This window comes from Euleptes europaea, chromosome 18 (assembly GCF_029931775.1).
Source record: "Euleptes europaea isolate rEulEur1 chromosome 18, rEulEur1.hap1, whole genome shotgun sequence".
NCBI classification, from domain to species: domain Eukaryota; kingdom Metazoa; phylum Chordata; class Lepidosauria; order Squamata; family Sphaerodactylidae; genus Euleptes; species Euleptes europaea.
Window position 1 is genome coordinate 14,537,000 of NC_079329.1, and position 17,822 is coordinate 14,554,821.

Below are 17,822 nucleotides of genomic sequence, written 5' to 3' on the forward strand. Positions count from 1 at the left end.
TCTTATTAGAGTAGTCCTGAATAAAGTCCATCATCTCGGCTGAAATGGGTTTCTGCGGAGGTTGCTAGAGCGTCCCGTTGCTTCCGGGTAAACTCGGAAGTGACAGGCGTGCATGCATGAGTTGCCTGCCAGCCCTCAGCTGGTTGACGGGCAGCCCGGTGGATTGGCGGGATTTTACCCACCGCCACCGGGCACTTGGCAACCCTAAGAATAAGGCAGTTCATGTGTGTGATCATGTTCAGCTGAAGGCAGATGAGGATCACCTAGTGTAACCTGCTTTGCTTTCTAGGTGCCCCATGCAAAAGGCAAAGGCCTTTTATGCAGGGGCGTTTCCCCGCGGTCACCCCCGCCGACTGCTTCGGGGCTTCCTTTTGATTATGCATGACTTTTCCAACCGTCAGAGGTCGCCTCGCTCTCCCCACACATTTTGCCCATGTTTTCCAGATGCTCTTTTAGCCAGAATCTGGAAAATGTGGGCAAAACGTGTGGGGAGAGCTAGGTGACCTCTGATGGTCGGAAAAGGCATGCATAATCCAAAGGAAGCCCGAAGCAGTTGGCAGGGCTGACTGCATAAAAGGCCTTAGTCTCCTGCATGGGGCACCTAGGAAAGGCACCTAGCAAGGAACAGGCCATGAGCCTTATTCTGGTGACATTCTCAATTGATAGCAAAAGTCAAAAACAAGGGCACATACCCTGCTGTGAAGAGGAGACAGTTCTCCTGGTCCTACATCTCTTTAGGGTTGCCAGGATCCCCCCTGGCCACCAGTGGGGGATAGGGGGTAGGGCTGCCAGATCCTGGTTGGGAAACTCCTGGAGATTTGGGGGCGGAGCCTGGGGAGGACCTCAGTGGGGTACAACGCTGCAGAGTCCAGCCTCCACAGCATCCATTTTCTCCAGGAAACCCGATCTCTGGAGTCTGGAGATTAGCTGTAATTCCCGGGGATTCCCAGGTCGCACCTGGAGGCCGGCATCCCCGCCTCTTTATCTAGGGGCAGATTACGGTTGATTTATTTATTCACTTCATTGAGACTGCAAAACTGTCCCCAATGGGGGCCAGAGCAGCTGACAACGTTCTGTTGTGATCCTCACAACAGCCCTGTGAGACAAGTTAGGCTGAGAATGTGTGTCTGGCCCAAGTAGGGTTGCCAGGTCCCTCTTTGCCACCGACGGGAAGTTTTTGGGGTGGAGTCTGAGGAGGGTGGGGTTTGGGGAGGGGAAGGACTTCAGTGCCGTAGAGTCCAATTGCCAAATCAGCAATTTTTTCAGGTGAACTGAGCTCTGTCGGCTGGAGATCAGTTGTAATAGCAGGAGATCTGCAGCTAGTACCTGGAGGTTGAGAATGAGATAATAAGCAGCACGTGGGCTCAAAATAGTAAGAATAACGAAAAGCTATGCAATTGAGAACAATTTATAATAAAGGAATATAAATCAAATGGAAAAAGCAATGTTTAATGGAACTCAACATTGTCTACCGGATAGACTGTGGATATATAGTATCCACCTATGAACTGTCAATAGCACCTGTGTGCAAGTCGTTATATTTGTGAAGTTAACAATTATATTTCTGACCTTGTAATTTAATAATCAGTCTGTAACCCCTTTATGTCTTGCTGCTACATGAACTATTGAGAAGTTATCAATGTGAATTTATTGCATAGGCTTTTGTTTGCTTCTTCCGGTTGCAGTTATCCTAGGTGGATTTTTGATACTATATATCCACAGTCTATCTGGTAGACAATGTTGAGTTCCATTAAACATTGCTTTTTCCATTTGATTTATATTCCTTTATTATAAATTGTTCTCAATTGCATAGTTTTTCGTTATTCTTACTATTTTGAGCCCACGTGCTGCTTATTATCTCAGTCTTTACTTAATTCAGTACCCGGAGGTTGGCAACCTGTGGCCCAAGGTCACCCAGCAAGCTTCCATCATGGCAGAATGGGGAATTGGCCTTGGATCTCCCCAGATCCTAGTCCAACACTCTAACCTCCCGCTGGTGGTGAAGAGGGACCTGGCAACTCTATGGTGAGGGCAAGAGGGCTTCTAGCATTGGAGAAAAGATGGAAGTGGAATATCAGGATTGGGTTTCTGCCCGGGGGGTATCAGGAGTAAGAAGCATTCTCCTTTGATCGGAGTGTGTATCACATTGATTTGGTACAACGTCAATATGGCCCAGATTAGGGCAAGGAATGGGTCAAATTCCAAGTTTCAAAAGCGCAAACGTTTATTTATTTGGGCATTTTAAAGTCACTTTCCCTTGCTCTGTGCAGACTTTTTCCTGTTGCAGAGAATTCCAGGCGGTGCTTGGTGAAGATCCTGGCTAGTGCTGATTACCCCTTCCTTTTCCTTCCCCAGCCTTACTTACTGGTCTGCTCCCACTGATTCCCCCCCCCCGCCCATAATGTCCTTCTGCATCAGGCAGAGAATCCCTATCCTAGCCCCCCCCCCCAAACTTGGTGTAGTGGTTAAAAGTGGTGGACTCTAATCTGGAGAACCAGGTTCGATTCCCCACTCCTCCGCATGTAGCTAGCTGGGTGACCTTGGATTAGTAACAGTTGTCTGTGAATTCTCTCAGTCCCTCCTACCTCACATGAACACATGAAGCTGCCTTCTACTGAATCAGACCCTCAGTCCATCAAAGGGGGTATTGTCTACTCAGACCAGCAGCAGCTCTCCAGGGTCTCAGGCAGAGGTCTTTCACATCACCTACTTGCCTAGTCCATTTAACGGGAGATGCCAGGGATTGAACCTGGGACCTTCTGCATGCCAAGCAGCTGCTCTATTACTGAGCCACAGACCCCACCTCACAAGGTGCCTGTTATGGGGAGAAGAAAGGATTGTGATTGTAAGCCGCTTTGAGACTCCTTAAAGGTAGAGAAAAGCGGGGTATAAAAACCAATTCTTCTTCTCCTTCCTTGCATTTCCTGAGCCACCTCAAGGATCAGCTGATTGTATGGGCTGGAGCGGTAGTAGTAGGAGAAGAAGAAGAGCTGGTTTTTATACACCGACTTTCTCTACCACTTAGGGAAGAATCAAGCCAGCTTACAATCCCCTTCCCTCCCCCTCCCCTCCACAGGCACCCTGTGAGGTAGGTGGGGCTGAGAGAGCTCTGAAAGAAATGTGACTTGCCCAAGGTCACCCAGCTGGCTTTGGGTGTAGGAGTGGGGAAACCAACCCAGTCCACCCGATTAGCCTCCACCGCTCATGCGGAGGAGTGGGGAATCAAACCCAGTTCTCCAGATCAGAGTCCGCCGCTCCGAACCACTGCTCTGAACCACTACACCACGCTGGCTCTCAGTAATTACCCACAATCCCAAGGGAGTGCTGGCGGGTCCCTGTGGGGTCAGCGAGTGCTCTCCGTTAACCTCGAGTCCCCGGGGTGTATTGGAAATGCTGCTTCAGCAAAGTCTTTGTAACCCCCCCCCCACCGCCATTCCTCTCCCTCCCTCACGCAGCTTGTTTACTCCTTGGGCTTGGCCTGTCTTGACCCGAGAGTGGGGGCCAAGGGAGAGAGAAGGGGATGTTTTGGGAACAGACAGTCCCCGTGGCGCTCACAGGCTGGAGGTGGAGCGTTGGAAACAGAGCCCTGAGGAATCCCCTTCAGCGGCACATACAGGGGAACAGCTGTCCCTGAAGCCGGGCCAGCGGCCAAGCCGTCCCCTCCCGTCTGTCCGAATTAATTTAATTCAGAGATCGTTTACTCGTCGGGCCTGTTGCACAAGTGTTTGGGAAATGTAAAGGGCACCTACCTATGCTATCCCGCTGCAGCCCTTCTTGGAAAGGGGGCGGCCTCCCTCAAATTCCCCCCCCCCCACATCTTGAACACATGAACACACGAAGCTGCCTTATACTGAATCAGACCCTCGGTCCATCCAAGTCAGTATTGTCTACTCAGACCAGCAGCGGCTTTCCAGGGTCTCAGGCAGGGGTCTTTCACATCACCTCCTTGCCTAGTCCCTTTAACTGGAGATGCCGGGGATTGAACCCGGGACCTTCTGCAGGCCAAGCAGAGGCTCAAACACTGAGCCACAGCCCCTCTCCATGGCTCTCCAGGGTCTCAGGCAGGGGTCTTTCACATCACCGCCTTGCCTAGTCCCTTTAACTGGAGATGCCGGGGATTGAACCTGGGACCTTCTGCATGCCAAGCAGATGCTCTACCACTGAGCCACAGTCCTTATAGGGGTATCAGGAACCCTCGGGAGTTGCTTAAGTTTTTGAGCTCTCTCTGCCTCTTTGCACACCACCAAGCCTGGGCCTTCCTCACTGACTTTTCTTAAAATACCTATAAATGAAAACACATGCTAGGTAGGGTTGCCAACCTCCAGGTGGTAGTTGGAGATATCATAGAATCACAGTCGGAAGGGGCCCTACAGGCCATCTAGTCCAACCCCCTGCTCAATGCAGGATCAGCCTAGAGCATCCCTGACAAGTGATTGTCCAGCCTCTGCTTGAAGACTGCCAGTGAGGGGGAGCTTACCACCTCCTGCTATTACAACTCCTGCTATTACAGCTGATCTCCAGGTAACAGAGATCAGTTCACCTGGAGAAAATGGCCGCTTGAAAGGTGGGCTCTATGGCATTATACCCCATTGAAGCCCCGCCAGGTATTTCCCAACCTGGAGCTGGCAACCGTAATGCCGGGTGTGCTGGCTCCTACCAGCTTTCACGGGCCAGGTCATTTTGAGAAAGTTCTGAGATGTTTGCCTCTGTTCATAACAGAGATCCTGCCAGCTTTTATGGGCCAGGTCATTTTGAGGATGCTTCCCTTGAGCATCTTGCATCATGGGAAGGCTTCCCTTGAGCATCTTGCATCATGGGAAGGTTCCTTCCGTGGAAAGAAAGCACCTCCGTGAGCAGAACGGATCTGCAGTCCCCAGCCAGCAATGTTCCTTTAGTCAGGACTCTTAATTCTGCCCTGTCTTATCTCCAGTTTATGACCAAGGAGTCTGTATTTGCCTTGAGGGGAGTTTAAGAATGCAAATTGCAGCCTGAATAGCAAGGAACAGCCTGAGATTGTCAAAGTTTGGAAGCTAAGCAGGGTTGGACCTGGTGGAGACCACCAAGGAAAACCGGAGTTTCTATCTGGAGGAAGGCAATGGCTAGCCATCTCTGCCCACCTCTTGCCTTGAAAACCCCATGAGGGGGGTCACCATAAGCTGGTTGTGATGTGATGGCACTTAATTATTGAGAATGTGTAAGACCGCACAGTTAGGGTTGCCAACCTCCACCTGGTGAAGAGAGATCGCCTGCTATTACAACTGATCTCCAGACAACATAGATCAGTTCACCTGGAGAAACTGGCCATTTTGGAAGGTCGGCTCTATGGCATTATACCATGCTGAGGCCCCTCCCCAAACCCCACCCTCCTCAGTCTCCACCCCCAAAATCTACAGGTCAGGGGTGTCAAACGTAAGGCCCATGGGCCTGATCCGGCCCCTTGAGAGCTCGTATCTGGCCTGCAAGCCAGCCGAGGTTGTCACCCTCCCACACACACTCTTGGCTGGCGAGGCATGGCTTGGGCCGACCAAATGGCATTTATGTCATATCTGGCCCTCGTAACAATTGAGTTTGACACCCCTGTCCCAGGTATTTCCCAACCTGGAGATGGCAACCCTACTCACAGTGTGTCAGGCCAAGGGCCCATATAGTCTTCCATATTTGTTTGGGTCACATTCTGGGAATGGAAGGGTAGTGGTAATTCTTTCCTCCTGCTGCAGAACTCGGATCCCTCCCTTATGCTATTCCTGTTGGTACCCTGTCCCTTAGGAGTAGCATTTGGGGTGCAGTGGGAGGGGGGAGGAGAGAAAAGCACACTCCGCCAACAGAAATTCCTAAATCCCTTTAGGGGTGGGGCCGTGGCTCAGTGGTAGAGCATCTGCTTGGCATGCAGAAGGTCCCAGGTTCAATCCAGGCATGCAGAAGGTCCCAGGTTCAGGCAAGCAGGTGATGTGAAAGACCCCTGCATGAGACCCTGGAGAGCCACTGCATAAGGCAGCTTCATGTGTTCAGGTGTTCAATTTGCAGCATTGTTCTGCAGGATACAAGCCCGTGTCCAACACTGGGCTCAGGGAAGTTCCCAAGCAGGGACTAATAGTCATAACAATCCCCAGCTTTTTGTCTCGCATCCATTCAGAGGTGAACTGCCTCAAAACATGGAGGTTCCATTCCTACCTATGGCAAATATCACCAGACTCCATGCTTTCTCACCTGCTTTTTGAAAGCTGTGTGCTTAGGGTAACTGGAGGCAAAGGAGTCTAAGGCTCTTGGATCTCATATAGAAGAGGGAACGACAGGGAGGGCAACTTTTTTTACAAGCTAGTTTAATTTTTTTTTTTTAACAAGCTGTTGGCTATTTCCCTACGGGGACAGGGATGGACTCAATTAAGAGAGAGGTCTGAGAAGGGATCCCCAAGGCATCAGAGTCTCATTGCCAGCATGGTGTAGTGGTTAAGAGCGGTGGTTTGGAGCAGTGGACTCTAATCTGGAGAACCGGGCTGGTTTCCCCACTCCTCCACATGAAGCCTGCTGGGTGACTTTGGGCTAGTCACAGCTCTCTTAGAGCTCTCTCAGCCTCACCTACCCCACAGGATGTCTGTGGTGGGGAGGGGAGGGGAAGGTGATTGTAAGCTGGTTTGAGTCTTCCTAAAGCGGTGGAGAAAGTCGACATATAAAAGCCAACTCTTCTTCTTCTTCTTCTTCTTCTGCAGCTTATCTGGCTTTTTTAACGCTGACAATTTTAGCATCTTCTCTGGGGGCGGGGGTGGGTGAAGGAACATGGCCTTTGCCACCTCCGTCGCAGTCTGCCCTGGTCTGAAGCTCGCCTCCCCACCAGGGCACCCGTGACCTCTCCATCTCCTTGAAGGAGAGTAGGCAACGGGTGGTGGGCTGATGCCCAGCCACCGACTTCGCCTTGTATGGACAATGGCAGGCAGCTGCTGATGCCTGGAGAATGTGATGAGACAGGCAAGGAGGGATCGAGAGAGACACTTAATGCGGTGGCGGAAAAGCGAGCTGGGGTGCATGGGGACATCTAGGGTTACTGCGCTCTCTGAGGTGGAAGGGGGCAGCGGGCAAAGGGGAAAGCCAGGTGGGGGAGCTGGCGACCGGGCTGTGCCCAGAGGCAAGGGATGGGGGGGGGGGGGGAAACCCACCTCCGGTCTCCCCTCCTGGACTCTCCAGTCTGGAGAAAGAGGCTGTTACCGCACTTGTATTCCCAGCGATGTATTAAGAGTTTGAAAACATTATTAAAAATACTGTTCGCACTTCCTATGTATTCCCACCGATGTATTAAGAGTTTGAAAATGTTATAAAAAATACTGTTCGCACTTTGTTTGGCCCTTTTAGCTGTGAAGACGTCTTCCAACCATTTATAAGCCATGGTATCCAAAAACCCTTTTAAAGCGATGTTTTTTACAACATTTTCAAACTTTTAATACATTGCTGGGAATACAAAGTGCGGTAACCCCCAGAGATTCCTCCCCGCCCCAAAAAATATTTCTCTGGGAGTTTCTCCCTTGGCTCTGCACCCCTGAGGAAGGCTTCCCCGCTCAGAATCCACACATGCTCCTAAGCAGCCTGCCAGAAGATCGTAAACTACTCAAGAAGGGCACATGGGCACTATGTTTGTCTCATAAATAACTCGGTCATGGGAGAACTTCTGAGGGTGGGCGGGAGAGAGATATGTGAGGGATGGGGACCGGTTGACCCTTCTGTATGGAGGCAGAGCTGCTGGGTTGAATTGGCAGGGACAGAAAAGGAGGAGGGAAATGCCCAATGGGGGTGGTAAATGGGTGTAGAGAGGACCTTTATTTGAGGCTCAGCTCTGGGGGGGAAACAGAAGAAGTTCACATATACAGCAATGGGATCTGGGCTGGCAGTGACAGACAAAGAAAGGGATCTTGGGGTGGTAGTGGATAGCTCAATGAAGATATCAACTCAGTGTGTGGCTGCTGTGAAAAACTCAAATTCAATGCTGGCCTAATTGGACAAGGAATAGAGAATAAAACTGCAGCTACCATACTGCCCTTGTACAAATCTATGGTGAGACCACACTTGGAATACTGTGTACAGTTCTGGTCACCCCACCTTAAAAAAGATATTGCAGAGCTTGAGAAGGTGCAGAAAAGAGCGACCAAAATGATCAGGGGGTTAGAGCAGCTGCCCTATGAGAAGCGGTTGAAATGCTTAGAGCTGTTTATCTCAGAAAGAAGGCAGTTAGGGGGAGATATGATAGAGGTCTATAAAATTATGCATGGTATGGAGAGAGTGGACAGGGAGAAGCTTTTCTCCCTCTCTCATAATACCAGAATGTGAGGTCATCTGGAGGGTGAGAGATTCAAAACAGATAAAAGGAAGATAATTCACAGTGGGTAGCCGTGTTAGTCTGTCTGCAGTAGTAGAAAAGGGCAAGAGTCCAGTAGCACCTTAAAGACTAACAAAAATATTTTCTGGTAGGGTATGAGCTTTTGTGAGCCACAGCTCACTTCTTCAGATACAGCTAGAATGTGAATCCATCTGTCTTTAAGTAGAGGAGAGTGAATTCAGACAAGCATTAGTATGTAAATGTTAACAGTATGTACATGTGAATTGCAAGCGTGATGGGATTAGGTGTGGTATGCAGAAGAGTATGTGATGTCCAGGGGAGAGATGAGTGTGGAGAAATCAGCATTGGTAATGAGGGCAAAGTTGGCACCTTGGTGAGAAAGATGATTGAGAAGGCCAGAATGATACCCAGGCACAACTTACTACAAGATAAGCCCAGAGAGAATGACAACAGAACACCTCTGGTTGTCACTTATAGCTCCCAACTAAAACCAGTCCAACGTATTATTAAGGACCTACAACCAATGCTGGATTGTGACACTTCCCTCACTGAAGCACTGGGGGGGGGGGGCGTCCCTTTCTTGCTTACAGACAGCCGGCTAACCTAAAACAACTTCTCACCCATGATGATAAACTACTTAACAGGAACATGGACTCTGGCACCAAGGCCTGCAACAAACCAAGGGGCCAACCTTGCCCTCATATAGATTCTAGGAACATCATCTCTGGACCCACCAATGTCAGCCATACTATCTCAGGTTCATACTCCTGCTCATCTTCTAATGTGATTTATGCCATCACATGCCAGCAATGCCCTTCCACAATCTACATTGGACAAACAGGTCAGTCTCTTAGACAAAGATTAAATGGACATAAGTCTGACATCAGAAACCACAATATTCAAAAACCAGTGGGAGAACATTTCAACCTTCCAGGACATTCTGTTGCAGATTTAAGGGTAGCAGTTCTCTTACAAAGGAATTTCAAAGGCAGATTGGAAAGAGAAACTGCTGAATTACAGTTGATATTCAAACTAAAGACAATGCATTTATCTGGGCTGAATAAAGACCTTGCATTCATGGCTCATTACCAATGCTGATTTCTCCACACTCATCTCTCCCCTGGACATCACAGACTCTTCTGCATACCACACCTAATCCCATCACGCCTGCTATTCACATGTACATACTGTTAACATTTACATACTAATGCTTGTCTGAATTCACTCTCCTCTACTTAAAGACAGATGGATTCACATTCTAGCTGTATCTGAAGAAGTGAGCTGTGGCTCACGAAAGCTCATACCCTACCAAAACATTTTTTTGTTAGTCTTTAAGATAAAAGGAAGTATTTTTTCACACAACACATAGTTCAGTTGTGGAACTCCCTGCCCCAGGATGGGTAGTGATGGCTACCAACTTGGAAGGCTTTAAGAGGGGAGAGGGCGATCTGTGGCTACTAGTCAAGATGGAAACTAGTCATGATGTATACCTATTCTCTCCAGGATCAGAGGAGCAAGCTTATTATATGAGGTGCCGTGGAACCCAGGCAGGATGCTGCTGCAGTCGTCTTGTTTGGTCGCTTCCTAGAGGCACCTGGTTGGCCACTGTGTGAACAGACTGCTGGACTTGATGAGCCTTGGTCTGATCCAGCATGTTTTTTTCTTATTTTCTTAAGTAAGAGGACTGTGGCTTTTTTAAACAAGCCATTTTAGGACTGAGTTTGGGGGGGGTGAAGTCCCCAACTAAATCTGAACGGTGGTTTCCCTCAACGTAAATCAAAGTGTAGCAGGCTTCCTCTGAAATTTTAAACTCATGCGGTAATGGAGAGGGGCTCAGTGACAAGAGCACAAGATTTGCATGCAGAAAGTCCCAAATTCAATTCCTGGTAACTCCAGTTAAAGGATTTGGGGGAAAGCCCTTCACTATCTAACATCATGGAGAGCTGCTGCTGGTCAGGGTAGCTCAGCCCTAGATGGTTCGATGGTTTGAGGACAAACTCCTTAATTTCATGATCTGTATTAAATTGATTCTGGATACACTACAGCAGCTGGATACACTACAGCAGCTGACAGCTGTATATATATATAGTGGCAGCTGACTCTGAGTGGCCGGATTTTAAAACGAAAGGAGTAATCCTGGTTCTTGTTTTAATCAGCTAACTGCAACGGATGGCATTTGCTTCTGCAAACGGATGGCATTTGCTTCTGCAAACTGCAGTCTTTGAAAATTCACACTTCAATAAACTGCAGTTCAATTTGCATAAATCCTTTTAAAAGAGTTAAAGTGGGGGGTTTTTTGGGGTCAAGATAACAGTGTGAAAGTTTTTTTTTTAACTTAACGTGGAAGTGACACTTCCATATCACAAGAGGGGTATGTTAACCACAGGAAATGCTGTTAAAATTGCACATACCAAGTTAGCATATTTTTTAAAAAGGGGGCTAGGTTAGAACTTTTCTCCCTACGATGTCGTTTTCTATGGGCAACGGGGAAGCTTCCTACATGGATGAATGTTCCCTCATCATCATCCAGCGTGGTGTAGGGACTCAGAGCAGTGGTTTGGAGCGGTGGACTCTAATCTGGAGAACTGGGTTTGATTCCCCACTCCTCCACATGAGAGGCAGACGCTAATCTCGTGAACCGGGTTGGTTTTCCCCACTCCTCCACATGAAGCCAGCTGGGTGACCTCGGGCTAGTCACAGCCCACCTTTCCAGGGACCTGTTTTACCTCACATTTGAAAACGCGGGCAAAATGCAGGGAAACGCAAGGGGAGAGCGAAGCAACCTCTGGCGGCCGGAAAGGGCATGCCTAATCCAAACAAAGAGCCGAAGGCGCCAGAGGGGTGACCACGAGGGAAACAGCCATGCATAAAAGGCTGATGTGAAAAACCTGAATGCCACTAGGATCCTTACCTGTAATGGATGGTATCCTTCTACTTACCTCTGTTGGGGAAGTATAGTATATTTTATTCATAAATGGGTTATTCGGTTGAAACCTGAGACTATGGATGATGATGAATAATTGCACGCAAAATAATCTTGAAGAACTGAGGAAGAATTGGGCGGTGTGCCTTGAAATGATCGTCTTCTCCTGCAATTAATCAACTGCTGCAAAGAAAAGAAGTACATCTTTAAAGACATTTCAATTGACTTTATTCCATACTTACCTTACATAGGAATTGTTGTGAACTTGTGCTTTGGGGAAATTTTACATGGAAAAGAAATAAATACATATGCTTGTTGGGAATATATGTCATTGGTGGGTATATTACCACGTACTGTGAATATATAGCCAGAATATTGTTGGCATTGCTCATAGCTATTCCTATACTGAACCTCCAGGTACTAGCTGGAGATTTCCTGCTATTTCAACTGATTTCTAGCTGATAGAGATCAGTTCAGCTGGAGAAAATGGCCGCTTTGGCCATTGGACTCTATGGCATTGAAGTCCCTCCCCTCCCCAAACCCCACCTTCCTCAGGCTCCGCCCCAAAAACCTCCCGCCGGTGGCCAAGAGGGGCCTGCCAACCCTACTCAAGAGCCATGTCACTGTTCACGCTTCCATTCCTTTGCCCTTACTTGTTCCGATGGTCCTGGCCACACCTTTTGGGGACAAGGTCTGATGCAGCCACATCAGGGATGTGGTGGTAGTGGTCATGGGGCAAAGATTAGAGATGTAAGGTGAGGCTAGGGGGGGTTACCGCACTTTGTATTCCCACCGATGTATTAAGAGTTTGAAAATGTTATAAAAAACATCGCTTTAAAAGGGTTTTTGGATACCATGGCTTATAAATGGCTGGAAGACGTCTTCACAGCTACAGGGGCCAAACAAAGTGCGAACAGTATTTTTTATAACGTTTTCAAACTCTTAATACATCGGTGGGAATACATAGAAAGTGCGAACAGTATTTTTTATAACATTTTCAAACTCTTAATACATTGTTGGGAATACAAGTGCTGTAACCCCCTAGGTCTCCCCACCTTTGGCAGTGTTTCCCTATATACCTTTCTTTCAGAGTTAAATTGAAGGCATGCTTCACCACTCATGGAAAGGTGAACCTGTAGAATGCCATACAGTCACCTTGCTCAGGACCCCTCCCCCTAGGGTTGCCAACCTCCAGGTACAAGCTGGAGATCTCCTGCTATTACAACTGATCTCCAGCCAATAGAGATCAGTTCACCTGGAGAAAATGGCTGCTTTGGCCATTGGACTCTATGGCATTGAAATCCCTCCCCTCCCCAAACCCTGCCCTCCTCAGGCTCCGCCCCAAAAACCTCTCACCGGTGGTGAAGAGGGACCTGGCAACCCTAATCTCCCCACCATATGTCTGCTTGAGTCACTGTTCTGGGAATGCCAACTTGATTGAAAAGAGACAAACCTGGAGAAGTGCCTCTTGCAGAGAGCAAAACATGCAGCCTCCTCTGAGGACAGGAGTGCCCTGGGACTAACTGAATGATCCAATCACACCCAGTGAAGCAAAGGCTGACTCGAAGCAGAACAGTGACTCATGCAGAGGCCCGGTGGGCAGCCCCTTCGTTGGATTGGTACTTTGTGCTTACGGGACCCTTTCATTGCCTAACTGGTTTCTTGTAGTCCTTTCATGGCGCTGTCGTGTGTGCCAGCCCGTAGTTCAGACGTTTCTCGATCTGTGGTCAGGATTTCTGAATCCTTCCTCTCTTTTCAGTTGGTGACAAAGTCCCTGCCGACATCCGCATCATTTCCATCAAATCTACCACTCTTCGTGTGGACCAATCCATCCTGACAGGTACGGGGACCTCTGGGAGAGCAGAGCTGACCTGAAGTTGCACGCATGTGCTGACTAAATTGGTGGGGGGCGGGCTGAGACATCATATTGTGCCTATGTGGAGGTGGAGGAAGTGTGTCATTCATTCATTCATTCATTCATTCAAACCTTTATTGGCATAAAACTTTTAAGTAAATCAATCTTTATTAAAACAACAGTCATAGACCAGCACAGCTCTTCCCAACTTACCATTAAACCCCTTCATGTTACGCTCTACCCACAGGTTAATATTAAGGTTAAGGTCCCCTGTGCAAGCACCGGGTCATTCCTGACCCATGGGGCGACGTCACATCCAGTCGTTTACTAGGCAGACTTTGTTTACGGGGTGGTTTGCCAGTGCCTTCCCCAGTTGTCTTCCCTTTACCCCCCAGCAAGCTGGGTACTCATTTGACCAACCTCAGAAGGATGGAAGGCCGAGTCAACCTTGAGCCGGCTACCTGAAACCAACTTCCATTGGGATCGAACTCAGGTCCATAAACTACACGTTAAAATTAGTGACACACTGGTGTTCTCAGCAGCGTCTGGCAGATTCTACAGGCCGCTGCACAAATCATAGCCATTCCTACTGTAACCTGTGGGTTTTCGTCTATAAGCAACATTTTAGTATATCGCGGTCCTGAATTGCTGGGATGCCGACGAAGCCAGGGGGAGATAAACTTATGACGACCCTCTTGATATAAAGGACAGCGCAGTAGGACGTGCTCTGTTGTTTCCATTTCCTCTAAAGCACAGGGACATACCGTACCCTCTCCTCCAGGGAAACCTATCTCTGCCATCCACAACCGCCGAGGGAGGAGCTTGGCATCTGGCGAGGGTGAATGCTTTCCTATATCTAAAGATCTCTAATTGGGAGAGGCAGGCGGCAGGAGAGGCCGCATATCTGGAGAGGAAGTGTGTCATGACGTATCTGAAGAAATATCTCCATCCGCTCCATCACCTGTCCTCCTGGAAGCTCAGGGCAGCATCCATAGTTTTCCCCACTTTAGCCTCACAACAACCCTGTGAGGCAGGGTTGGTCTGAGAGAATTACTCCACTCATGGTCGCTAATTCCAGGTCTTTTAACTCTTTCTCCTACACCCAGGCGAGTCTGTCTCTGTGATCAAACACACCGACCCCGTCCCGGATCCCCGTGCTGTCAACCAGGACAAGAAGAACATGCTGTTTTCGGTGAGCATGTCCAGGAACTACCTTCCTGTTTGCATCTCACAAGTCTAAAAATCCAATGCTGTCCGCATGCGCTTAAATGATACATTACTAGGGTTGCCAGCTCTGAGTTGGGAAATACCTGGAGGTTTTGGGGGCGGAGCCTAAGGAGGGTGAGGTTTGGGGAGGAGAGGGATTTAGGATTGCCAACCTCCAGGTGGTGGCTGGAGATCTCCTGCTATTACAACTGATCTCCAGCCGATAGAGATCAGTTCCCCTGGAGAAAATGGCCACTTTGCCTATTGGACTCTATGGCACTGAAGTCCCTCCCTTCCCCAAACCCCACCCTCTTCAGGCTCCGCCCTAAAAACCTCCCACCGGTGGCAAAGAGGGAGCTGGCAATCCCAGAGGGACTTCAAAGGGGTATTTATGCCATAGAGTCCACCTTCCAAAGCAGCCATTTTCGTCAGGCGACCCGATCTCTGTCACCCGGAGAGCAGTTGTAATAGCGGGAGATCTCCAGACGCCACCTGGAAGTTGGCAACCCTATACATTACCCGGAGGGGCGGGGAACTCCCAGAGACCATTGTCTTGCATGCTGCTGGTAGTGAGACTGGAGGGGGTGGGAGCATGGTGCGCGTTGGTGCTCCTCTGCCTCTTCAAGCAGCAGCCAATAAAGCAGAGTAGCAGGACAGGAAATGCTCATGCTGATGTGTTAATGTCCTATCCTATAGGAAAGAGCGAGAGTCCAGTAGCACCTGAAAGACTAACAAAGTTTCTGGCAGGGTGTGAGCTCAGACCCTGCCAGAAATGTTGTTAGTCTTTAAGGTGCTACTGGACTCTTGCTCTTTTCTGCTGCTATCGACAGACTAACACAGCTACCCATTGTGAGCTGCCATATCTTGGGTTTTCCTGAGCTGCACATGACAGGAAACAGGGGTGTGTGAGGTGAGGCTGTGGTTTGGTGCCACCCATTTACTTCCCTGGTAGTAAATTTAAGAAAGGTATGACATTAACATTTCAGTACCACCCGCCCCACAAACAGCAGTCAATGAAATGGGTGGGAGGTGTTAAGCAAATACTGATACATAGAGTTGCCAACCTCCAGGTAGTAGCTGGAGATCTCCCGCTATTACAACTGATCTCCAGCCAATAGAGATCAGTTCTCCTGGAGCAAACGGCCGCTTTGGCCATTGGACTCTATGGCATTGAGGTCCCTCCCCTCCCCAAACCCCGCCCTCCTCAGGCTCCGCCCCAACAACCTCCCGCCGGTGGCAAAGAGGGAACTGGCAAGCCTACTAATACAGTGTCACACCATGTTGTTGTTTTTCCCTTTAACTACATGTTACGGGGGAGAAGAGGGCAGAGGCACGGGGGAGGGGTGGCAGTGCCCACAGAGCCCGACATAATGTGTCATTCGGGCCCCAGTCTCCACTGGGGGCAGCCCCAAACCCCTCCGTTCCCAGGGTGGGAATCTCCCTTCATGCAAAGCCTTTATGAGCGCCCACAGAATGAGGACTGGGCGTGCTTCAAAAGAAAAAGGAATCCATTGAACCACCATTTGAAATTCGGTATGAAAAAAATTGAATTGCTCGGCCCCGGTTACGAGAACAGGGCCTTTTTAGCAGCTCCGGCTGAGGCCAGGATGTGGTTCAAGCAGCAAAGGGGATGGTTCTCCACTCCATGGAGATCAGATCAAGACTGATAATCAGTGCTATCCTGAATGGGGTTGTGGTAAACCCTGATGCATTAAAAACATACGAAAAGCCCTGCTGGATCAAACCAAGGCCCATCAAGTCCAGCAGTCTGTTCACACAGGGGCCAACTAGGTGCCTCTAGGAAGCCCCCAAACAAAACGACTGCAGCAGCACCGTCCTGCCTGTGTTCCACAGCACCTAGTATAATAGGCATGCTGCTCTGATCCTGGAGAGAATAGGCATGCATCATGACTAGCATCCATTTTAACTAGTAGCCATGAATACCCCTCTCCTCCATGAACATGTCCACTCCCCTCTTAAAGCCTTCCAGGTTGGTAGCCATCACCACATCCTGGGGCAGGGAGTTCCACAATTCAGCTATGTGTTTTAGCTGTTTTGCATCTCTTACCCTTCAGCTTCAGCAGATGACCCTGCATTCTAGTATTATGAGAGAAGGAGAAAAGCTTCTCCCTGTCCCCTCTCTCCAAACCATGCATAATTTTATAGACCTCTATCATGTCTCCCCTTAGAGAAAGCATTGAAGAAAGATACCCTGCATAACTATATCTGTCTAGAAGAAGAGTTGGTTTTTATATACCGACTTTCTCTACCACTTAAGGAAGAATCAAACTGGCTTACAATCACCTTCCCTTCCCCTCCCCACAACAGACTCCCTGTGAGGTAGGTGGGGATGAGAGAGCTCTAACAGAGCCGTGACTAGCCCAAGGTCACCCAGCTGGCTTCATGTGTAGAAGTGGGGAAACCAGCCCGGTTCACTGGATTAGAGTCCACCGCTCATATGGAGGAGTGGAGCATCAAACCCGGTTCTCCAGATCAGAGTCCACCTCTCCAAACCACCGCTCTTAACCACTACACCACACTGGCATGGGAGGGGAGCCCCACGCTTGCAGAACCGCACGGAGCTCTCCGTGCAGCCTTCTCCGCCCTAAAAAGCCAGGCTCCCCTCCCTCTATTTTCATTCCTCTCCTCTGGTTGGCAGACCACCCCCCTCGATCCTCTTCTTTCCCCTCTGACTCGCTTTCCTTCCCTTCTTCCTCCCTTCCGACCTTTCCCGCCTGCCTCCAGGGCACCAACATTGGCGCGGGGAAGGCTACTGGCATCGTCATCGCCACTGGCGTCAGCACAGAGATCGGCAAGATCCGCGACCAGATGGCGGCCACTGAGCAGGAAAAGACCCCCCTGCAGCAGAAGCTGGACGAGTTCGGGGAGCAGCTGTCCAAGGTCATTTCCCTCATCTGCGTGGCTGTCTGGCTCATCAACATCGGGCATTTCAACGACCCCGTCCATGGCGGCTCCTGGATCCGCGGTGCCATCTACTACTTCAAGATCGCCGTCGCCCTGGCTGTGGCTGCCATCCCAGAAGGTCAGATGAGGCCACCCCAGCGCGCCGCATCCACCTGTCTTGGGTCTAATGACTGCCAGTCGATTGCTTTTGGAAATAGCTTTTGCCGTCACCACCCTTGGAAGGGGATGGGCGTTCGCGGGTGTGGGTGTGTTCTGTTAACATCTTTGTTCTCCGAATTGTGGAAAGGCTGCCTGGAAGACTCACAAAAGGAGCTGAACCATAAAAACCGTCACGAGTGTTATTTTAATAAGTTATTGGCATGGTAAACAACATTCTTCGCACAACGCATGGTTAAATTGTGGAATTCTCTGCGTCAGGATGTGGTGATGGCTGCCAACTTGGAAGGCTTTAAGAAGGGAGTGGACATGTTCATGGAGGGCTATCCATGACTACTAGTAAAAATGGCCACTAGTCATGATGCATACCTATTCTCTCCAGGATCAGAGGAGCATGTCTATTACATTAGGTGCTGTGGAACACAGGCAAGATA

The 17,822-nt window shown here is 49.3% G+C and overlaps 1 protein-coding gene across 1 annotated transcript in view; it reads left to right on the plus strand.

The window, feature by feature from the left end:
• Nucleotides 1-17,822, plus strand: part of ATP2A1 (ATPase sarcoplasmic/endoplasmic reticulum Ca2+ transporting 1) — a 51,178-nt gene that overhangs the window by 10,856 nt on the left and 22,500 nt on the right. Inside the window, exons 6-8 of the mRNA XM_056863845.1 lie at nucleotides 13,006-13,086; nucleotides 14,208-14,293; nucleotides 17,053-17,350. Of these exons, the coding sequence (XP_056719823.1) occupies nucleotides 13,006-13,086; nucleotides 14,208-14,293; nucleotides 17,053-17,350 (465 nt within the window). The remainder of the gene's footprint in view (nucleotides 1-13,005; nucleotides 13,087-14,207; nucleotides 14,294-17,052; nucleotides 17,351-17,822) is intronic.